General features: G+C 35.4%; 1 protein-coding gene across 2 annotated transcripts in view; it reads left to right on the top strand.

Annotated features, from left to right (window-relative positions):
* The window catches only part of EEIG2 (EEIG family member 2), a 28,114-nt gene extending 8,418 nt beyond the window's left edge, over positions 1-19,696 (top strand). The window contains exons 2-11 of one of the 2 annotated variants that reach the window (XM_054833751.1): positions 6,853-6,973; positions 7,571-7,600; positions 8,116-8,232; positions 9,454-9,500; positions 13,054-13,160; positions 14,036-14,131; positions 14,699-14,885; positions 14,976-15,103; positions 15,481-15,550; positions 17,147-19,696. In XM_054833751.1, coding sequence (XP_054689726.1) covers positions 6,853-6,973; positions 7,571-7,600; positions 8,116-8,232; positions 9,454-9,500; positions 13,054-13,160; positions 14,036-14,131; positions 14,699-14,885; positions 14,976-15,103; positions 15,481-15,550; positions 17,147-17,162 — 919 coding nt within the window. In that variant the 3' untranslated portion in view covers positions 17,163-19,696. Of the gene's footprint in view, positions 1-6,852; positions 6,974-7,570; positions 7,601-8,115; positions 8,233-9,453; positions 9,501-13,053; positions 13,161-14,035; positions 14,132-14,698; positions 14,886-14,975; positions 15,104-15,480; positions 15,551-17,141 lie in introns of both variants that reach the window. The other variant, XM_054833750.1, reaches the window with a different exon arrangement.
* Positions 19,697-20,610: the final 914 nt, after the last annotated feature.

The raw sequence follows: 20,610 nt of genomic DNA, 5'->3' as shown, positions 1-20,610 counted from the left end.
TGCTTGTGTGTACAGTAGAGATATTAAAAGACAAGACATGAGTAAACCATATTGCTTGACACTTCAGCTGCGTGGAACTAAACCACACAAGATGACTACGTTTCTGTGTAGTAACAGTAATTTTCTTCTGAGGATCTTAACGCTTTACAAATACCAAGCTACTTGGCGGATCTTAGGAGACTGAAAAGTAGTGTGCAACATTTTGCTTGAAAGCAGACTGATAAGACAGCTGCCCAACTGCTCTGGGAGCATGTGTACCTGTATCTTTCCCTCAACTGTGAGACTGCACAAATTTGAAATGGAAGGTAGACTTTGGGTAAGAGGGGTGCAAAAGGGTATTCTTCTCTTGCATGCCAAACCATTATGTGTTCCCTAGTATAAATGAGAACTCCATATCCAACAATACCTTCCTAATGCTAAAGATGGCCTAGGAAAGGTCAAATCTTACTGTAAAGTACCTGAATCGTGGAGGGCACTGAAAGTCTGGCTGGTAAACTGTTATGTTATAGGCTAATGGTTTAATTTGTGTCTCTGCCAATATCATGATCCCACCTCACATTTTGTTAGGTGCTCTGGCATTCTGCAGAAGATGCTTGGTTTTATATACATATATAAAAGAATGGGATATCGTTCCCATTTTAAAAGACTATTTCCTACACTAAAACTAACTCAGTGTTACTGCATCTACTATATTTGTATCAGAAGGACAGAGGTAACTGTACTAAGTTTATTCAGCCAAAGGTTGATCAAAGGAAGCTGTTAGGTTAGGTGAACTTTTTTTGTGTTTATATGCACACCCGCAAACGAGCACAAGAAACAAAAGCAGGGGAGGGTGGAGGAGCTACAATAATACCTTGCCCCAGCTACTCCCAGGCCTGCCAGAGGAGCCATCAGCCCATCAAAGGCCCATCTCCACAAGCCAGGGGACACAGAGGCAGGTGGGGACTTGGACAGGGGACACCATGTCCGGGCCCCTCCCAGTGCTGTCCCAGGAGAGCCTCAGCCCCATTGTCCAGGCAGGAAACCCATCGTGTTGAGCTAAGGCTAAAGCACCTTTTGGACTGAGGGGAGTTGCTGCATAGCACTGAGACATGTTATGGGATGCAGGGGAAGAGGCTTCTTATGGGATGTTTAGGGGAGGAACTAAAGGTGGAGGAAGGGATGAATTTAGGTGATTTGGGCAGGAAGAAGTGTGGGGAAAAGAGATGTAAGGGGATATGTCTGTGATCTGTGAGGCCAGCTGTGTATGTGTGATGTGTGTGGGTGCTCACCAGGAATACATCTTCAGCCTCACTACTGGTTGGATCCAAGGAGTGGAGCTGCAGCAGCCTCACTTCTCTTGGCCTCTCTCGTCAATGTGATATATTTTCCCCTAAAAGAAGCAAACAAAACTTAAGCAATATTGGAAAAGTTGCACTTGCTCAGAGATAACTCTTCTAAAGGCATTTTATTCACTGTACTTTGGACTCTGAGAACCTGGCCTCAAAAATTCTTAGAAGTCCACAGCAAGCCTCCTATCAAACTACCAGCTTTAAAAAATAACAACAATAATTTTCCCATTTACCTCATGGAGTGAAAAAGCTGTAAGATATCTAAGCAAATACCCCTTAACATAAAGAAGTGTACTGACCCAATTGATTCCAAAAGTATTTCTAGAAGTAGTTTCATATGAAAGTAGTCTGGATGTAAAGACTGAATGGTATCTTAAAACTGAAAACAAATGCTCCCCATTTTTTGTTTCTTCGGTGACCAGTGATTGTAAAGTAATTGCACTAGAAAAACAATCTGTTTAACATAATAATCTCCATATGGCTAAATGATATAATTGGCTGTCTAGAATAATTCAGATAAAAACTCAAATAAACAATTTTCTAATTATTGGAACACAGTATTTTGGTAAATGCCCAGAAGGAGTTTTGGCTGTTTTATTTCTAAGCCTCTCCTGCTAAAGCTTTTCCATTTGGCACGAAGGGATTTTTCCCATGACACATAAGGTCTTTAAGTGATTTATTTTTGCATTTGTAGTTATTTGCTAAAACAAGCCATTTTTTGTATCATTATCCATGTGGAAATGAACAAACAATCTGCTGGTCATAAACACCTTCAAAAAAAAAAAAAAGCCCATCACTTCTTAACAGCTTAAGATGAGGAGTTGACTGGATGAGGATTTATTGTTTCTTTTGTGTTGGTTTTCTTGTTGATTTTCTCTTCTGTGGATCGGAAGAGAAAAGCCAAGACTATTTATCATTCTAAATTGCAATTGCGTATGGTACATAAAATACATACAGAAAAAGACTTGTCTACAGCCGAAATCTTGCATTTGAAATTTAGTCAATGTGAAATTGTCCCTCTAAAGAAAAGAAATAAAATTTAAACTGATGGTAACTGAAACTATACTTTGGAATCAATTTATCTTAAAATATCTGTCTATTCAATTTGTTCTAGGTTAGGTTTTACTGTGAGCATTCGTTAAGTTACACCAAAGCGCTACAACCTAGTATGTATTTGAATGCATCTTAGTAACTAAGATATATTTTGATTCGTAAAACAACTGGTTTTGCTTTGCATGTGGTAAAGTGACTGTGAGGCTCATAGGAAACTGACTCATAACGGAAAGCTTTCTCCAGCTTGCCCTGTAGCATAAGCACAGCTGCCAAGGAGTTATCTGGGTTCATTTCCATAGTAACCAATCAATATAACTGTTTATTTTCTAAGGGCCTTGCACTTGAACTAAGAATCTTGTAAACTTACATATTACTCTTTAAAGTTAAATATTCTGATTATTTGATGGTTTTTTTCAGCATGAGGGGAATAACTTGCTGGTGCTTTTCTTCACACAAAAATACATCAAATTTTTCTTTATATAATGGAATTAGAAGAACTGGGGGAGGGGGACAGGCAGTTGGTTGGGGTTTTTTTGCAGATTGTGTACAAATGTTTGAAATATCCAGTTTTTTAAAAACAATGTGCCAGTGAAAAGAAACTATGATACTTTTTTGATGTTTGTATGGGGAGGAAGGGGTATTCCTGGTTTTACGTGATTTTATTTTTACAAGGATTAGAGCATCATTATCTATAACTGAGGCCTTTTTACTGTAACTTTTACTTTCTTGTTTGTAAGAGAAATTAAAAACCTGATCATCCTATTTAATATTTATTAAATTATTTGCCTGAATAAGTCCTGACCTGTGCTATGAGTGGACTGAGTCTTCCAAAAGCATAGTGGTTTTGTGCTATCTTCCTTACTTAAACAATGATTTTGAAATAAATTCAAAATCCTTAAAGGCTTTAAGGACACTTAACATTTCTCCAGCAGATGTGACTTACATTTATCTTGTATTTACAAGCAAAAATACATTTAATGTTGACTAAATTGTCTTTTACTATAATGTTAGTGATGTCTGGAATACTATATAACCGTACAGTGTAAAGGTGCTTTGACTGTGGTTTGCTGTAGAGGTAGAAAGGTGTTCTGAGAAGCAGAAACATAACCTGAACCATACTACTGAGTTGTACAAAGATTTTGGCACATTATTTTGACCTTATGAGTTTACAGAAACATTTTCTGTAGGAAAAAGTATTATTACTTACTAAGTTACAGATGTAAAAACACCATGAGAACTTATCAAAATGATGAATAGGAGAAGTGATTCTGTTATTGGTTGTCCTGGGTGATAAGGGAAGAGTGGTAAGGGCGATGACAGCTGTCCTACTTTTATGATGAACAAACGCTATGAGAAGGGATTTTCTGACCTTTATGGATGACAAGTGAATACTTCCAGTCTTGTAGCATTGTTTTATAGCCTTATAATGAACAGCAGAAAATCTACACTGCTTCTAGTTTCCAAAAGAACACTTGAGGCTGGAATTGTTTGGCAGATATTATTGGATGCATAGTAATGTGCAAACGCAGGCCCCCTGTGAATTCATGGCCATAGCTGATATGCCTTGATCTGAAACTAAAGATAGAATGCAGGAAGAGGTTAAGTCAAAGGATTGTTAAGAATTCTTGCTTTTTGAAACTTAATAAAGGTTTGTATAATTGCATGCATTTTAGTTTGATTAGATATTTCTGGTAAGGTTTAATTTCAGTACTTCTTTAAAGTCCAGTAAAACAGACAGCTAGCTACAGCAACCACTTTGTTTGGGCAACAGCATTTTTAATTATCCTCTTAATTTAGACATTATTTAATTATAGTGGTGTGTTAAAACTGAGATTTTTTACTCTGTGCTGAAACCAGATATAAAATCTGATTCTGGGACTTTTTGTGTCTATGTGTTTGGGGGTGTTTTGGGAGGAATACTACCAGTGTGCCAAAATGTGATGGGTTTAGCGAAAGAAAATCTTGACCAGCCACATCACTTAGGTAATCTGCATTCAAGCTCACCTTCCTGCTCAGTCTTTTTAGTCTAACAAGCTCCCAAATGTTCGCGTAACTACCAGCAGTGTTGAGGCCTGAGCAAGTCTATTGTCTTTCTATATCAATGGAGGCCTGTTGCTTCTGGTGCTCGCAAGAGGACATTAGTATTGCTTCATAAGTTTCTAGCATTCTCATTCTATCCTGATAGAACTGTGGACAGAAGGATCAGAGTTCTACAGTGAATTTAATAACTTCAGATAGTGACATAAATATCACTTCTTTATCTGAAGCAAAGATTTGTAGCTAGACAGCTCATGAAAAAGGTTTTTCTCCTTTTTTCCTGCTTGTGGTAAAAATGGTTTTGATGTGGTGGTGTTTTGAAGAGAGAAGAGGGCCTTCTATTTTTTCATTTTTAGGATAAGCTCAAAATGTTACTTAGGAAACAAAGAACTTAAAATCAATTCTGGAGATTTCATTTCTAAGTTATTTTGAGTAAGAGTGGACCAGTGTCATCTGCAGAAAAACAGAGTGTTCTCAGGAGTTGCATTATCTTTAAGCACAGTGTATGAAACCTGCAAATATGCAGACCCCAGATACCCATGCACGTGGATAGCTGTGTTCTGCTTGATAATGGACGTCTAGGTGACTATTTTCTTTACCTGAGAGTTGAGCAACTATCACATAAGTGTTACAACAGTTATTCCTAGGCCTTCTAAGTGTAATAAATGTTACCTGTTATCAAATATCCCTTTAAGGTTGTATTTTATTTGATGACTTCTTGCCTGAGCCTGTTTCCAGTAGAGGATATAACTATTTGACATTTGCTTTTTTTGAATTCTGGTGCTATTTTGGATTTAAGTAACTCATGTACTGGCAGTTGGGATTATTTTTTTTCAAAGCACAGGAAAGTTTACAATGTAAAACATAACAGATAAAAAGTAGATCATGGTCTACAGAGTTTGCTCCTTTTAGGTCTCATGCTTGAATATGACTCAGTGTTGTATCATCAGAATCCGTTAGTATATTGTGGTCATTAAACTGACTCATTTTAGGCAGACTAGTTTATTCCTACCTTAGGAAGTCACGGTGGCAGTGAGTGCTGTAGCTGGCAGTCTCACCAGTACAGCAAATGGGAGCTTTTGCATGAGCCTTGCGATTCATCATTTCCTCATAGCTGTGATAAATTCTGACTCCGGCTTATGTGGAACCATATTCTACGTCTGTTAAAGATGTCAAACTGGATCTTCAATAATAAGCTGCTGTAAGAAGTTAATGTAAAACGTAGGAATGTATGTATTAGAAAACTGGAAGAAAGGGACAAATATTGCTTTAATATGTGAAGACTGTATTTGAACAATTAGAACCGTAGAAGAAATTATCATAGTTTCTCGACAGTTCCAAGTTCTGAGTTTAGAAACGTGGGACTAGAAAAGAGCTTTTGATCATTGAGGCAGGTCCTTCAGAATCACAGTCCTTGTGTCCCCTGTTACTGACAAACTGGCCAACCTTGCCTTTAATTACAGTAAGATTTTTTTTTTTTTTGCTCCTACTTCTTTTATTTGAAGGCTCTTCTAGAAACTTGCTCTGTGGTAATATTCAGTTTTAAATGGGTGTTTGATTATGCCTTATTTTGGTTCTAATCACTTGTTATTTGACTTAAAGTTACTTGGTCTCTAAAGTGTTTGAATCACTAGTGTATTTTTATCATATGTAATTTTTTCTTGTAAGATACAAGAGTTTTCTAGCTGTACTCCCTGTAACTGTTCATGTTGGAGTCTGTTTTTGCTTAACGAGAGTTACCCAAACAGAATAACATGTTCCGTTTGAGCCTTATATAATGACATTAATATAGCTTAAAGCATCCTACATTTTGCCTTTTTCTCAGCTGCATCATGCTGTCAGGTTGTAATCCTCAGGTGATGAACAAATCCATTCAGATATTAGTCATCGTATTTTGCTCTCAAATGGCAAGCTCCCAGTGTGTAGCTGAAATTCTTGTTTGCCCCAAGTGCATTACTTTGTATCTGGTTATTGTACATTATCTCCTTTGTACTTTTCCAGGCCTCAAATTTATCTAGTTCTGCTTGTATGATGCTCCTGTTCTCTGTATTGAAAAACTACTTGTCAAAGACAGTATCTTGAGCACATTCCAAAGCTCAGCAGCTTGGAAGACAGTACCTGGGAGCTAATGTTCAGGAAGACTTCACGCTCCTGAGGCTAACTGGAGAAATCACAGTCTCATCCATTTGCAAAAACACACAGCTGCTGAATTTTTCTGTAGGTCTAATATTGCGTTTAAGGTTTGAAACAGTTATTAGTCTTGCTGCACAAAGAGAAGGAAGGATGATTACTCAGGCCTTGGAACAGATTTTGCATGAAGTCACCACTCTACAAACAGTGGAACCAGTGTTTGTTCTTGAGCTGTCCTATTGCATGCTATGGTACTGAATGTATATGCAACTGATACTAGGCATATATCCTCTATTTGCAGGGAGGTAGTACAGGCAAACTGTGTCCGCTGGAAGAAAAAGTTCTTATTTATGTGTAAAATCAGTGCCAGTGCCACAACAGGAATTCTGGATACTTGCATTTGCAGGGTGTCTGTACGAAAGGTAAGTAGCTCTTTTTCCCTCCTCTCTTCTTTCCCTGTTCTTTCTTAATTTGTTTTGGTTTTATTTTAAATGTCTGATAATTACTTATTTAAAATGTCTGATAAACTTCATAAAGCAAATTTTAGCTGCAACCATGTCAGGTATTCTTCTAGTCAAAATTTCATAACAATCTTATTAATTACCTTAGTTTGACTAATTCATGGTTTTTTATGTTCTTATTGAAAAGGAATTGCTCATCAGTTTTTATCAAGTTAGCCCTTGATAGATACTTCTAGCAAGCAGCAGTAAACTTAGAAGCCTTGAACTATGCCAAGTACCAGAATTTTGTATGCAGCTCTTTGTACCTTTGGGGCTAGACTTTGCAAGAGCCAAATGCTGGTTGGCATCAGGTTCTCACCCTTCCTCCCTTCTGCAAGATTACAGTCTCCTGCAGGCCTGCACCAAGGACATTATTAATACTAAGTTCTAAATGACAACAGTACAGCCTAGCAAATGTGTGTTGAGCTACTTGAAAATTAAGATTACCGTTTACTTTTGTAAAGAAACCAAAACAAAAAAACCCAGTCAGTATCTTTAATGGTATGTCTTTTCTTCTAGGAGTTAAAAGGAGGAAAGGCGTATGCAAAGGTAAATTGAGATGTATCTAATTTTGCCTACAAATTAGCTTTTCTTTCTGGTCATTTTACGCCCTTTTAAAGTAATTCCAGAATAGTACTCTAATACCCAGGATTTCATTATGTGCATTATGGGGACGTGGTGGTGTTGGAACTCTTGATTGCTGTGTTTAATAAGTATATCATAATATTATACCACCAGAATGGTTTTTTTCTTTTCATTTAGTATGTTGAAAGGGTTGATTAAAAGTAAACCCTTCTGCACGTGTTTATTTTCAAAAATAAAGAAAACTCTCTTGTTCTTTTTCTCTCTTGAAACTTTAATTTTTAACTGAAAATAGAGCTATGCAGAATTTGACACTTAAAGTTTATTTTCTGCTTTTTGCCTTGGGCCACTCCCTTTAATAGGCATCCTCTTACTCAAATATGAGAGAAACTGCTGTTGAGTGGCACTCAATACTGTGCATGTACCAAGTACCTGCATTTAGTTATATGCTTACTACTAACTTTGTAATTTTCTCTTAACAGCTGGGATTTGCAGATCTAAATCTAGCGGAGTTTGCTGGATCGGGAAATACCACTCGTCGCTGTTTACTGGAAGGTTATGATACCAAAAATACAAGACAGGATAACTCCATTCTCAAAGTAATTTGCTTCCTTTCTCATACTTAAACTAATAAAGCAGAGAACAAGTGGTATTATTAAGCACTTAATGAAATTTAAAACATATTTGCTGAACCTCTTTCTAGAAGGAAAACTATTTAAAGTAAAAACATCAGCCTTGTTTAGAGACAATCATTAAAATCCATGCAGTCAAAAATAGAATTTGTCCTACTCTTTGAAGTGGGGCTGGATAGCTGTAAAAGAAAAGCTTTCAAAAGGTATTCCTATTCTAACAGGAATTGAAAAATGGAATAGGGAAGCACGATGAAAAAGTTGATACATTAGTATAAATGTAGTATTTATATCTTTAAGACTGGGCAACTTCCTGTGCAGCTTTTCTAAGGGTGAATCTCTTAATTGGCTTATTTATAAGCCAGCTTTAACACCTCCATGACTCCTGGAACTTTCCCTTTTCTATTTGATAGTAATCAATGTAACAACTGGTGAGCACTGTTGGAAGAAACCCACCCTGCTGTTCTCTCTCATTAGTCTAGGGAGTTTTAAAAAATTGAATAAGCTGCATAAACCTGAAAATAATTACAGGATGTTACAAGTAAATTTTTTAAGAATTTCTTTTCCTACTAAGACACTAAGATTAATTTCTCATACTACTGAGTATACTATTTCAGTGTGCGCTGATTTCTTTAAGACAGTCATAGACTTTGTCCAGAAAACTTTTAATTGATGGCTTTGACCCAGTTAGCAAGCCTTCTCAATGCGTTGTTGTCCTATGGCATTATTTACCTTTTGTGGCTTTACTTTAATGTTAGCACAACCCGTTCTCATATGCTAGCAGTTTGCTAAACACTCTCAGTAAAGAAAGAACATACTTCGGCACCCACTGTTTGAAACAGTATTCTGTTTGTTCATGAATATTTTAGATTTCCTGTCTCTCTCTTTTTCCCTTGAAGCCATCTTAACTGTTAATGATTCTAAGATTCTTACTGATCTAGGTATCTTTTGCAGAATCTTGTATGCACAACTACGTTACTTTAAAAGCTGCTTTGTGTTGTTTAAATGTGTACTAAGAAAAAAAGATGTTTTTTGCATAAGTGTGTATATTTGCATATGTGGTGATGCCATTTTATTTTACGTAAATATAAGATCTGTGGCAAGTATAACTTAGTGACAGGACCGCATATCATAGACCAATTCCACATTTTTTTTTCTTACTGTGTTTTGGTTTTTTTTCTTAATGTGTAGGTTTTGATCAATATGCAGCTAATGTCTGGAGACCCATGCTTTAAAACGTAAGTTTATAAAAAATTTGTGTGGGATAGTGTTTTGGTCATACATTTCATGTTCAGAATTACCCCTCTAATTTGTGTTTATAAATCTCTCCAACATGGCAACAGTATTTAACAAAAAAAAAAAAAGGCACAAAGAACTGAGATAGTAGCTGAATAATGGCTAACATGGTAAAAATACCAGTACAAGTGTCATAGTTCTCCTTGCTATTTAATACTTGCAATATTTTCAAACTAAGATACTAGCCTGTACATATTTAATTTAAAAATAAATAAATAAAATACTTCAGGGAAACTGTTCCTGCAGCAAGCTTATATAAAGATATGTGGTATGGAGTGATCTGACTAATACTTGGGTTTGGAAAATGTGCTGTTACACCTTTTATTCACAAGTCTCAGATGAATTTAAAAGATTTATTAAAAAAAAAAATCTAGAAGTGCGATATGACTTAGTACCAGAGAAAGCACTAACAGATTTTTAGTTGGCAAAGATATTATGCAACTTAATAAAACATGCAAGAGGTAACATCTGAAGGAGGAGGTAGCTAGGAAAATCACTGCTATGTATTTGAGATCCTTTGTCCTTAATCTGTAGTTAAGGAAATACAATAGCTTTGCCAGAGTATGTTAGCTTCCATAACTAACCACAGGACAGAAAAATCACACATACTAGGGAAAAACCAAGTCATGAGTAAGATGAAAATGTTGCCTTCTTTCTAGACTAATAAGCCATTTTGTTATGAGGCACCCAAGCTTAGCGGATAACTAAAGCGAAACAGTGCAACTGGCAAGCTTCCTATTTCCAGAGAACACCACTATCTTTCTAATCATGACTTAATTATCCTGATTAGTAGGAAGTGAAGAACTCTCACATGTCCTTTGTATTATAAGAGATATTTTATAATAACCTAAATACCATTCATTTTAAGGATAGGTTTAGAGATATGTAGAGAATCTGCTTCCATGAGAGCAGGGTGGAAAATTTCTCAATACTTGCCAAGATTCTTTGCCACTGCTTTTCTGTAATTCAGAATGTTGGTAGACTGGGTTGTTCAAAGTGTATGTGCTTTTCAGTTTAATGCCAATCTTTTCTTATTCCACATGACAGTAGATGGCAATTGTGTCTAGATCAGGTTTAAACCAACTTAGTTGTATTTTACTTGTCACACAATGTTTGAGGGAGGGGTTGTGAAATAATTCCTTCAAAATAAATTTGATCCTTTAAGTTCTAGTTTAACTCAAATTTTTCTTCAGCTCACGTCATTGACCGCGTTGTTATAGTGAAACTAGCAGGAGATGGAATCAAAATGAGAGGATGTGTTCTCTTCCCATAACATGTGATTAAGCTGTGGAACTCTTTGCTACTACAGATTGTGAATACTAAAAGCTCAAGAAAGAATTAAGACAAATTTGTGAATGAAAAATTATTGAGGGCTATTGAGTCTAAAACATCATATGAGGCTCAAGAAATACCTAACTTACAGATGAGGAGATGCTGGAAGAATATTCAGCAGATACATTACTATGTGTGCCATATTCTCTCAGCATCTGTGGCTTGCTGCTGACAGAAGCAGGATGCAAGGCTAGACAGATCTTTGGTCTAAGACAACGTGCCTGTTCTCATGTTAGCTCATTCAAAAACAATCTAAGGCAGAGTTCCAAGTATTAGATGTAACTTGAAAAGAAAAAATGAGCTTAAGGAAAAAAATCTGAAAAAAATTGCTAGCTTCACCCTTAAGTCAATCTCAACTTTTTGTGTAGGTTCTCGACTTTCATTTATACTTTCAGGCCTTATGTTGAATCAAAGAGATCTTCCGTTGTAAATATATAGTGCTTGCTTAAACTGCTACACTAAACCACTTTTACTTCTGTATGGATTAGGTTTTTTATTCAAAATACTCTCATAAACTCAATTTAACCTCATCTTTTATCAGATTAATGTTGGCAATCAATGTCCCTCTGAACAATCCAATGAAGAGGGATAATAATCTCATACAGCCTTAATCTGTAGCAGTAAACATATACTGAAGTCTTCCTTAAGTAAAAAAGATTGTGTTTAAAGTGAAATGAAGCTGCAGCTCCAAGAAAAGCAGCACTGATCTCCCAACTCAGTCTAAGGTACCAGTATGAAGTACCTCATGATTTGTAGGTTTTAGCTGGTTCAAGGTGTGTTCTGGTGTAACTAGCACAATCAAGAACTGTTTTCTGTAGCAACTAGAGACTTTGTGCATTACTGCTGTGGCTGTATCCTTACCATTGTTTCTGAGGAGATCTGAGAACATTGCCTGCACCAGTCTAGCTTAGATGATTTACTAGAAGAACTCTTCAGTGTCCCCTTGCACCACTAAAGGCCCTTTCTCTTCTCTTCTTCTAACCTTCAAGAAGAATAGAACACTGTAAAATCTCCTCTTATGCTTACTGAATAAATAGTAAGAGGGTTTAACTGAATTTGACTGGGCAAAGCTTTTCTGTATCCCTAGTTATCTGGCACCTCTTGATTTACTTTCTCAGACCTGTTAACAAATACATCACTGGTACTAATAAACAGTTTCTCAAAGGCAACTAACTAATCATTAATCATGTGTACTAATAAAACAATGTATTTCTGTTTTTTACTGGCTGTACTGAAGTAGTTGAAATTAGTACCTAAATAGTTTTCTGGCTGCCTAGGAAAAAATCTCTAACTAAATCTCTAAATTATTCACACTTAGCATTTTCTTCCAAACTGATGGTATCACCATTTTCTGGAACATAAACTTTCAATACAAACAGAACAAAAAATTTATCTAATACAGATGTCCTTTGTAGAAGGAAAAATAAACCTTAAAACGTTTTCACAATCTGGAATCAGCTACATATTTTATGAAGAAGCCTTTATTAAAAGCTTTTTTAATATTGAAGCAAATTTAAATTATGTCATACTTGATGATTTTTTATTTTGTGGGAGGTAGAATTCAGAGGGGAATACATGGAGATGGTAACATAGGCCCCTTTGTTAGGAGTGGGAGGGTTATCAGCCCAGAATCTCCTCATGTACTGTAACAGAGATGAAACAAAGCCAGGAGTGCATCACACTGCACAAGCCAAGTAGGCCAACTGTTGTTGTGCAGGTTTGTTTGGTTGTTTTTTTAACTTAGCATCTTGTCATGTATTCCATGAAGTACTGAATTATATATATTCTTAGCACATAAATTATCCTGTGATTCATACACTTAAAAAATAATTAAGAACTTCAAAATAAATGCATATCAATCCATCAATCATCAAAAAAGGAAAAGCCTTTCCAAGAATCCCCAGAAGCCTGCAGGACTGAGGGCTGAGCAGATGGATTCTGTAAAATGTCTTTAAACTCAGTATCAAAAACTTTTCCCTTTTTTTTTTTTTTTTTAACAGGGGGCTAGGCAGCATATTTTCAGGGAAAAAACCCATTATAAGCCTATTAACCTGAAGCACAGTATGAATTATGCCAACTTACTTGAAAAGAAAAATCTGTGCTGATCAATTTGGAGGGATTACAGTAAAAGTACAGCAAATCTTAACCACCTTTTCCTTACAGGCCTCCTTCCACAGCAATGTCTATAGCAATTGCTGGAGAATCAGAATCTTTGCATGAAGACAGGAAAGGTGGAGAAAACTTAAAAGTAGTACATCTGGGCATAGCAGGTATAAAGTAATGTTCTTAATTTCCCAATTCTTTTATAACTGGCTTCATAACTTCAAGGACATGTATGAAATACTTCAAATCTTAAAGGGATGCTGACAGTTAGCCCACAGAGGGACCTTCTTTGGTTATTTGTTGAGACAAACTCTCCTAGATAACATTAGTGGAGTCTCTCTTTTCTACTTTTGTAACAGTTTATTTAATGGAAAGAAAGAACAGAAATTGGATTGAGAGCCTGCCTTCTTTTTAACATTTTTCTGTGTGACACGTTCCTTGATTTGCTTTGGATTTGTATTTTGACTGAGCATTTAATTTGGTCCTCGATTTTCAAGTTATGAAACATAGGGATATGCATAACTGAGTAAATTTTGAGTGGTAAAAGTTCTAAGTATTGTTTAAAATTGAAGTAGTTATTCTACTATTAAAACACTTTACTACAGGTTGAAATTTGGGAGTGGGGTGGGGTTTTTGGTGTTTTTTGTTTTTACAACCTTCAGGCTCTTACATAGCTTATTAGTTTCCACCCTAAACACAGCCTAAGTTGTCTTAACCGCAGTTACTTTTTTCAGCCAGAAAACATCTCGCATGCCATTCTACTATGGAAACCAAATCTAGAACTACATTTCATATAAATCTTTCTAATCCAATGGTACTCTTTATTTTACTCAGAAACATATTATGATTTTTTTTAAGGAATGCACATTTGTTAACGTACATGGTATTTTTGTAGCACTTGAATCTTCAAAGGGTTTGTACAAAAACAGTGTCAAGTCCCTTATTCCTCCAGGAAATCTGACATTTGAGTCTAATCAAGATTACAGGCAAAGTAATAACACAGATGGCTTTAGCAACAGTATCTGACTTGCACATGTTGCAGATGTCTCATTCAAGAGTGCCTCAGTCCCAGATGAACTTGGTGCATGTGGACATTCCAGAACATCAAGCTATGCCAGTCAGCAGTCAAAACTGTCAGGTAGCTGTTAACAATTTTGTTATGAATTGTTGGGGTTTATTTATTTTCACAGTTTTAGACTGTAGAAAATAGAGTATACTTTATGTGCTTTAAAAAATGTTTCAAAGTTGAAAGCTTTTCCCTAGGAGTTTCAGGAGTGGGGAGGGTAACATTATTTTTTTTCTCTTAAAAGCACAATGAATTATCTGTTCGGATGTGAGACAGCCTTTTCCCTTAGCTGCCTCCAATGAACATATCTGAATGAGATTTTTACTTCTTCCATTTGTAAAAACAAATAACTTACAAATGCAGACTTAGCTCTAAAAGCTGAAGGGCAAGTAATAACACCAAGTCATTATATTTGTTAGGAAGCAAGAGTTATTTAGAAGAAAGAGAAAACAGCATGTGCTAGAATACAAAACCCAAGTGATTTGCCTAGTTGGTGTATGCACATACATTCATAAGGCTTTTGAAGTCTCTTTATAAGAAGACAAAACACAAATTCTGCTTTCAGGATAGTAAAACATAAGTCGTGATCTTAGCTGACAAGAACATACCTACCCTAGTTTTCCTGCACTTTCCCAACAGGATATAGCACATGTCACTCTAGATCATCCAGTCTGTCTGAACTCTGCCACAGGAGAAACACCTCAGTGAGTAGTACATCAACAGGAATTGGAAGTATTCTAGAGCCATGTGAAGAAAGTGAGCCAAAAGTAACTGAAGCTAATATTGATACACCTGTTAAAGATGCACCATCAGAAAGACTCTGCAGGTATGCTTAACTTGAAAGCCTCATCTAGCAAAAGTAAAACATAATTTACTCTATCACTTCTAAGAGCTCTAAATACATTTATTTTTGCAGACATCCTGTAAAGCAAGACTCTGTGGAATCACAGCTGAAGAGGGTTGATGCTACCAGAGTTGATGCTGATGACATAGTTGAAAAAATACTCCAGAGTCAAGATTTCAGTTTAGACTCAAGTGCAGAAGGTAAGGAGATAAATAAGGAAGCTTAAGGAAAATTGATGCACATTACAGGCCTTAGGAATATCCACTATCTTCATAGTCCCTGCTGTTTGTAATCATAAGGACGTTTTCTACTTCATCCGGTCTCCCAGAAGTTGAAAAGACCCTTGCATGACTTGGGTAACTTTGCCAGAGAATTACTTTAAGACTGAAAAGAGTGGAAACAAATCTACGAGGAAAGTAGTTCCTCCAACGTATACCATATGAAGTTTGGTTCTTCATTACTTAAAACATTTGCATCTGAAAGTATCAGTCACAAAACTGGTAGATTTAAAATGACTTAGTTTTAGCTAGGGCAACATTAAAGGAAGCTAACATATGTTAATTCCCTTGCTTTTTAGAAGAAGGTTTAAGATTATTTGTGGGCCCTGGTGGAAGCACTTCTTTTGGAAGCCATCATCTACCTAACAGGTATGTAGCCTGAACAACTGATCCATAGGTAATACTAAAAAAAAAAAAAAAAAAGCATCTTATACAGCAATTATTCTGTATATACATTCTTGATCTCTGTATCTTTTTATTCTATATCATTTAAAGGCACCAAAAGAAATAGATTATCAGGTTTTAAAGCAAAACACATAGGTTAGTTCCAAAATAGAACTGATTGTCAGCCATAAGAATTATAACTTTCCAAGGTTCTGAAGAGTCTCAGTTCCAAAGTTTTCAGATATGTGCAATGTTTCAGTATGGAAACAGGCACCAGTTTGAAATCTTAGCTCTATATTCTTACTACATTGGAACTGGAAGAAAAGTCTTAAGTGCTGTACACATCCACCTTTACAGTATCAAACTTTTATGTCTTCCTGATAACAAGCCTAATTTTCTTCAGTTTTGCTCGCAACTCTTTCTGTTTCCATATGCTACACTATTCCTGTTTCAATGGCTTGTTCATCTTTTAACTATTTGTAGCCCTATAATCTCTCCTTTGATAATCTGCTTCAGATTATCTTCTGGTAGTTGTTTTAGAACCATAGAAATTTTTTTCTTCTCTAAACCCTCTTCAAATACTGATGTATGACTTGACCTGAATGAATTAGAGTCTTCTCAGATGATAAAACATTAAAACCAGGTATAAATATGCTCTAATACCACGATTCTGTACTCCGGTGTAACTCTTTAAGATTTTATCTCAGGAAATTAGAGTAGCATCAGTATTTCAGCAAGTACTTCTGGAATTAGTTATAAAGACAGCTGATAATGTGCTGAAAGTTAGAGAACAAATGTATTTTACACAAGCAAGCAATACTGATGGTTAAAAGATAATTCATTGGCTTATTTGCAAACTGGGCACACTTAATTTCTATCTAGGATAATGCGTATGGTTACAGAGAACACTACAGTAGAATATAGAGATCTGTCTTAATTCAGTTGCCAGAACAGTACAGGCAGAATATTATAGGAAGGCAGACCTTGCCCTATTAATTTTTGACACAGTACTGCAATTTGCCATGTAAAACAATCCACTATGCTCTGTCACGTGGAAGGTGAGACAGTTTTGTAGCTGTGCATTTGCAATTCAGTGTGAACAAAAGACTGGAAGACGTTTTTCTTGTATCTTAACATAAGATGACTATCACTTACTGGTTGTTTTTCTTTTTGACACATTTATCTATTTATGTATAAATGTATATAAAAAGTATTAGCTGCATATGATATAGCTGGGATGGGAGAGGTACCCAAAAGATAATGTTTAAGGAACTATAGAGAAGTACAACAGTAACTTCTTTTTCAGTAACATTATCATTTTTCATTCTGACTGTAGTATAACATAAAATGCTTTAATGCCTTAAACTGTAGGTTACTCAGTGGCATGGTAATTACATGTTTTCTGCCCTTCACATTTAGGTCTTCTGGTACTAGCTGTTTGGTTGGGGTTTTTTTTTTTTGGTTGAGTGGGTTGTTTGGGTTTTTTGTAAACAGTAAACTTGCTGATCTGTGATGCTTGATGTTTAGCTTCCATTTAAATTGGAATTGAACTAACTTCTTTCAAACGTTCTTTTAGTGTAGGATCTGGAGCATATGAGCAGGTGGTGATAAAACGCTAGACTAGAATGACAAACAAGAGGATAACTTGGAGCTCTGGCACTGATACTTCACCTTTTCTTTGCTCTGTTGCAAGAGTTGTGAAAGCCAAAATGAACTCAATGTGATCTTTTTTTGAAAAGTAATGGAATGCCTCTTGCTCATAGAGCTTCATCTTCTGTGGTATGAAGGCAACGTTTCACTGTATACCTTGTGTGAGCACTTGGACTGTTTTTGTAAGCTCTACCTGATGTTAGTGGAATTACTTGCTTTTTATGTTGTATGAAACATTTTTTGAAGCATGATTGAGTCCCATTTCAGGTTTTTACACAGATCACTTGTGAAGATGTACTTTGTTTGTAACTTCTTTTCTAAAGAAGCTTCTAAATGTTGTTCTTAAATGAACCTAAAGAAATTAATTAGTCAATTTGATCCTACCTGCCATTTTAGTTTTACAGAAGCTAATTACTTCTACAAGTCACAATTAATATGAAGTCAAAATTAAGGCCTCCACCAAACAGCCCAGCTATGTTTTACCATAACCAAAAACTTTTCTTAAGAGTACTGAGCATAACTTCATTGTAAGCTTGAACAGTAGAGGTGAACTTCATGTGCATTTAAAAAAAACCAAACAACTAAATAGATCTAAACCAGCCTGTAATCAGTTGTGTTAACTGTAAATGAAGTCTAGAGGCTTAAATGTATCAAATGTGACATCTATTTTCATGCAAGTGACAAAAGAAGTGGGATTCCACATCAAAATACTAAGGCACAGTAAGGTATTATCAAGAAAGCTTGATTGTTAAATCTGGAGTTCAAAAGCTGCTTTCACAGCAACTCACTTCAATAATGCATGAACCTTAAGATTCAAAGGGATGGTACTGTTTACAAACCTAGTCAGTAGTTTACTACCACTTAGAACTTTTTATTGTAGCTTAATCCTTCACAGTTAATGCTTTGCTTGTGTTTTGAATGTGCCTTGCAGGGACTGGGGATGTCCAGGGAGATAAAACTATTTACTGAGCAAATTAAGCTTTAAAACTAGGTAAACATCTGTACTATTATCAGTGTAACTTATTAAGAGAAGCACTTTATTGTAGATGTACTCTGCACTCTGAAGAAGTCTTAGTGTGCAACAGACTTGTTGAACACTTCTTCCTTCACTGTCTGTCCACTGTTATGTTAAGGTCAATGAATTCTATTTAAATTTGCACAAATAGTGATTTGCCTGACAGGCAATAAAGATGAAAGATCTCTTAAAATTTTCATTGAGAATTATGAAAGAGTCCATTTTTAAAGAGATGTGTTAGGTGACACAGTTCTAATTCAGGCTTGGCTCTTCTGTATTTAATTTTAAACTGCAAATGACCTTAATTTTGTTAGGATTAGTTGTGGTGTTTATCAGTAAGGCTTGGATTAAATAAAAAGACAAATAGTGTGGTCATTTTTGAAAGCTCTGAATGCATTAAATTCTGTTCAGAGTGATGTCTGACACCCTTTATTGAAGTAGACCATATCTAATAGGTTAAATTAGGAAAAAGAGGCTATGTTTTCCATAAATCCACAGTAGAATTATTAAACTGATTTTATTTGTTTTTTAAGGAAACTTCAGATTTTAAAGTTTGAATACTGTTAACGAATATGAGCTATTTCTCAGTTATGGTACCTAAATACTTTTATTTTCTACTGTTGTTTATAATCTCTTTAAAGTGTTTTAATGGGTTAAAGAACTAATAAAACAATATATTTTAGCTGCTGTTAATAGAAGTGTGGTATTATCCATTTCTGTCCTTCACAGGAATTTTAAACAGAAACTACATAACTGCTATTATACAACAATCTCTAAGAGCCATGATAGTTTCCTTTCCTGTTATATAACTAATTTGTACCAAAAAAAATCCTCCTGCAAGCCAAAAGATGCATGAAATTTGAATAAATTAAGTTGCTGTCAGTACTCTAACACTGCTACACTTGTTGACAAATCTATTAAAACCAGTAGTAGTTAGATGGTAGCTTACTTAAGTTTACTAGGAAAAATAGGTATAGTTTGAAGAAAACAGACTTTTAAAAAATATTGTACAGCCACCTAAGTAATTCTTAAGGGAATTTCCATAGCCCAGAGTTGTATTCTATGTTAAAAACCACAGCTAACTGCTGTAGATTAGATATTTTGTTTATTGGAAACCAATTATTTTCTTGCCTGAGCAGATCTTTTAAATAGGAGGGAAGTTTACATGGAAATCAAGCTTTTAATAAAACTGTATCTTAGTAATTTATTGTTCTGACTTGGAGTTACAACTCTTTATGAAGTGATTCTCTAATTGTGCATATTTTAAGTGGAACATAACCTTCATATTTAGAAGTAGAATGTTTGGGGGTTTTTTTTGTAAACTGTGTTATAAGAATACTGGAGATTCTCATATAGTAAACTGTTTGGGATGTTGGTGGTTTGTGTTTTGTTCGTTTTTTTTTTTTAAAAAAACTGTATTTAAATGCAAATCTCTCAGACATTCAATAAACTCATGTCTTGAGCTTGGAATCTGTTTCTAAACAACTATGTCTTTTTTAACACAAAAATGACAAACTTAACTGAAAGTTTGTGTCCATTTCAGTTTCTCTACTGCTTTTCAAACTTTACTTTTGCAGCTTATTAAACTTCACCTGCAGTCCACAAAATACTTAATGGTACTATTACTATTACATAGTTATTTATCTGTCTGCTGGAGAGCACAAGTAATATGTCAGTCTTTCACAACTGAAAATCAATTTTAAAGTTTGAGATATATTGGTAGGTTAATTATTAAGCAGACTCCACAACTAGCAGTATTTGGGGAAAGTGAGGACACTGTGTATAGTCCCTCCTCACCTTGCAAATGACAAAATTAATCCTCCTCAGTAAAGGCCTACTACTACTAAAGCTGTTCATACAGTTTGTGTAACTTTTTTAAATTACCACCTCATTTTTTTAACAAAACTACTTGTGGTATGTATTTCTTTTCTCATAATGCGTTCAGAATAACCAAGCTTTTTGGTACTGCAGTAAGCATCTGTTCTTACATTAAAAAAATCTAGATTGGTAAAAATTGCAGCTAATTATAGTAAAAACTATTTGGCATTCAGATCAGTAATCAATTGTATAGCAAGGATTAAGTAACTGGTCTGTGTATGACCAACTCCACTCTCAGCTGTCTTCCATTTTAAAAAGGAAGAAATTTTTCCTGAAATTTCAGCAGAATAGCCTAGAATTTCTTTTGTGGGTTGTTGTGTTTCTTCTGGTTTTATGAATCAACAGTTTCCATACAGAATAAAAGGGAAACCTCATCAGCAAACAAATCCTCCAGGTAATGACCTCACAGTAGAGAGTTCTCTCAGAGATATGAAGTATACATGTATATACATAAAACATTCATAGATGCTAGTCACCTTACCAGCAGCTACAAATATAATTA

This window comes from Grus americana, chromosome 8 (genome assembly GCF_028858705.1).
Source record: "Grus americana isolate bGruAme1 chromosome 8, bGruAme1.mat, whole genome shotgun sequence".
Classification (NCBI taxonomy): Eukaryota; Metazoa; Chordata; class Aves; order Gruiformes; family Gruidae; genus Grus; species Grus americana.
The sequence above is the reverse complement of the archived record's forward strand: the minus strand, read 5'-3'. Positions and strand labels throughout refer to the sequence as shown.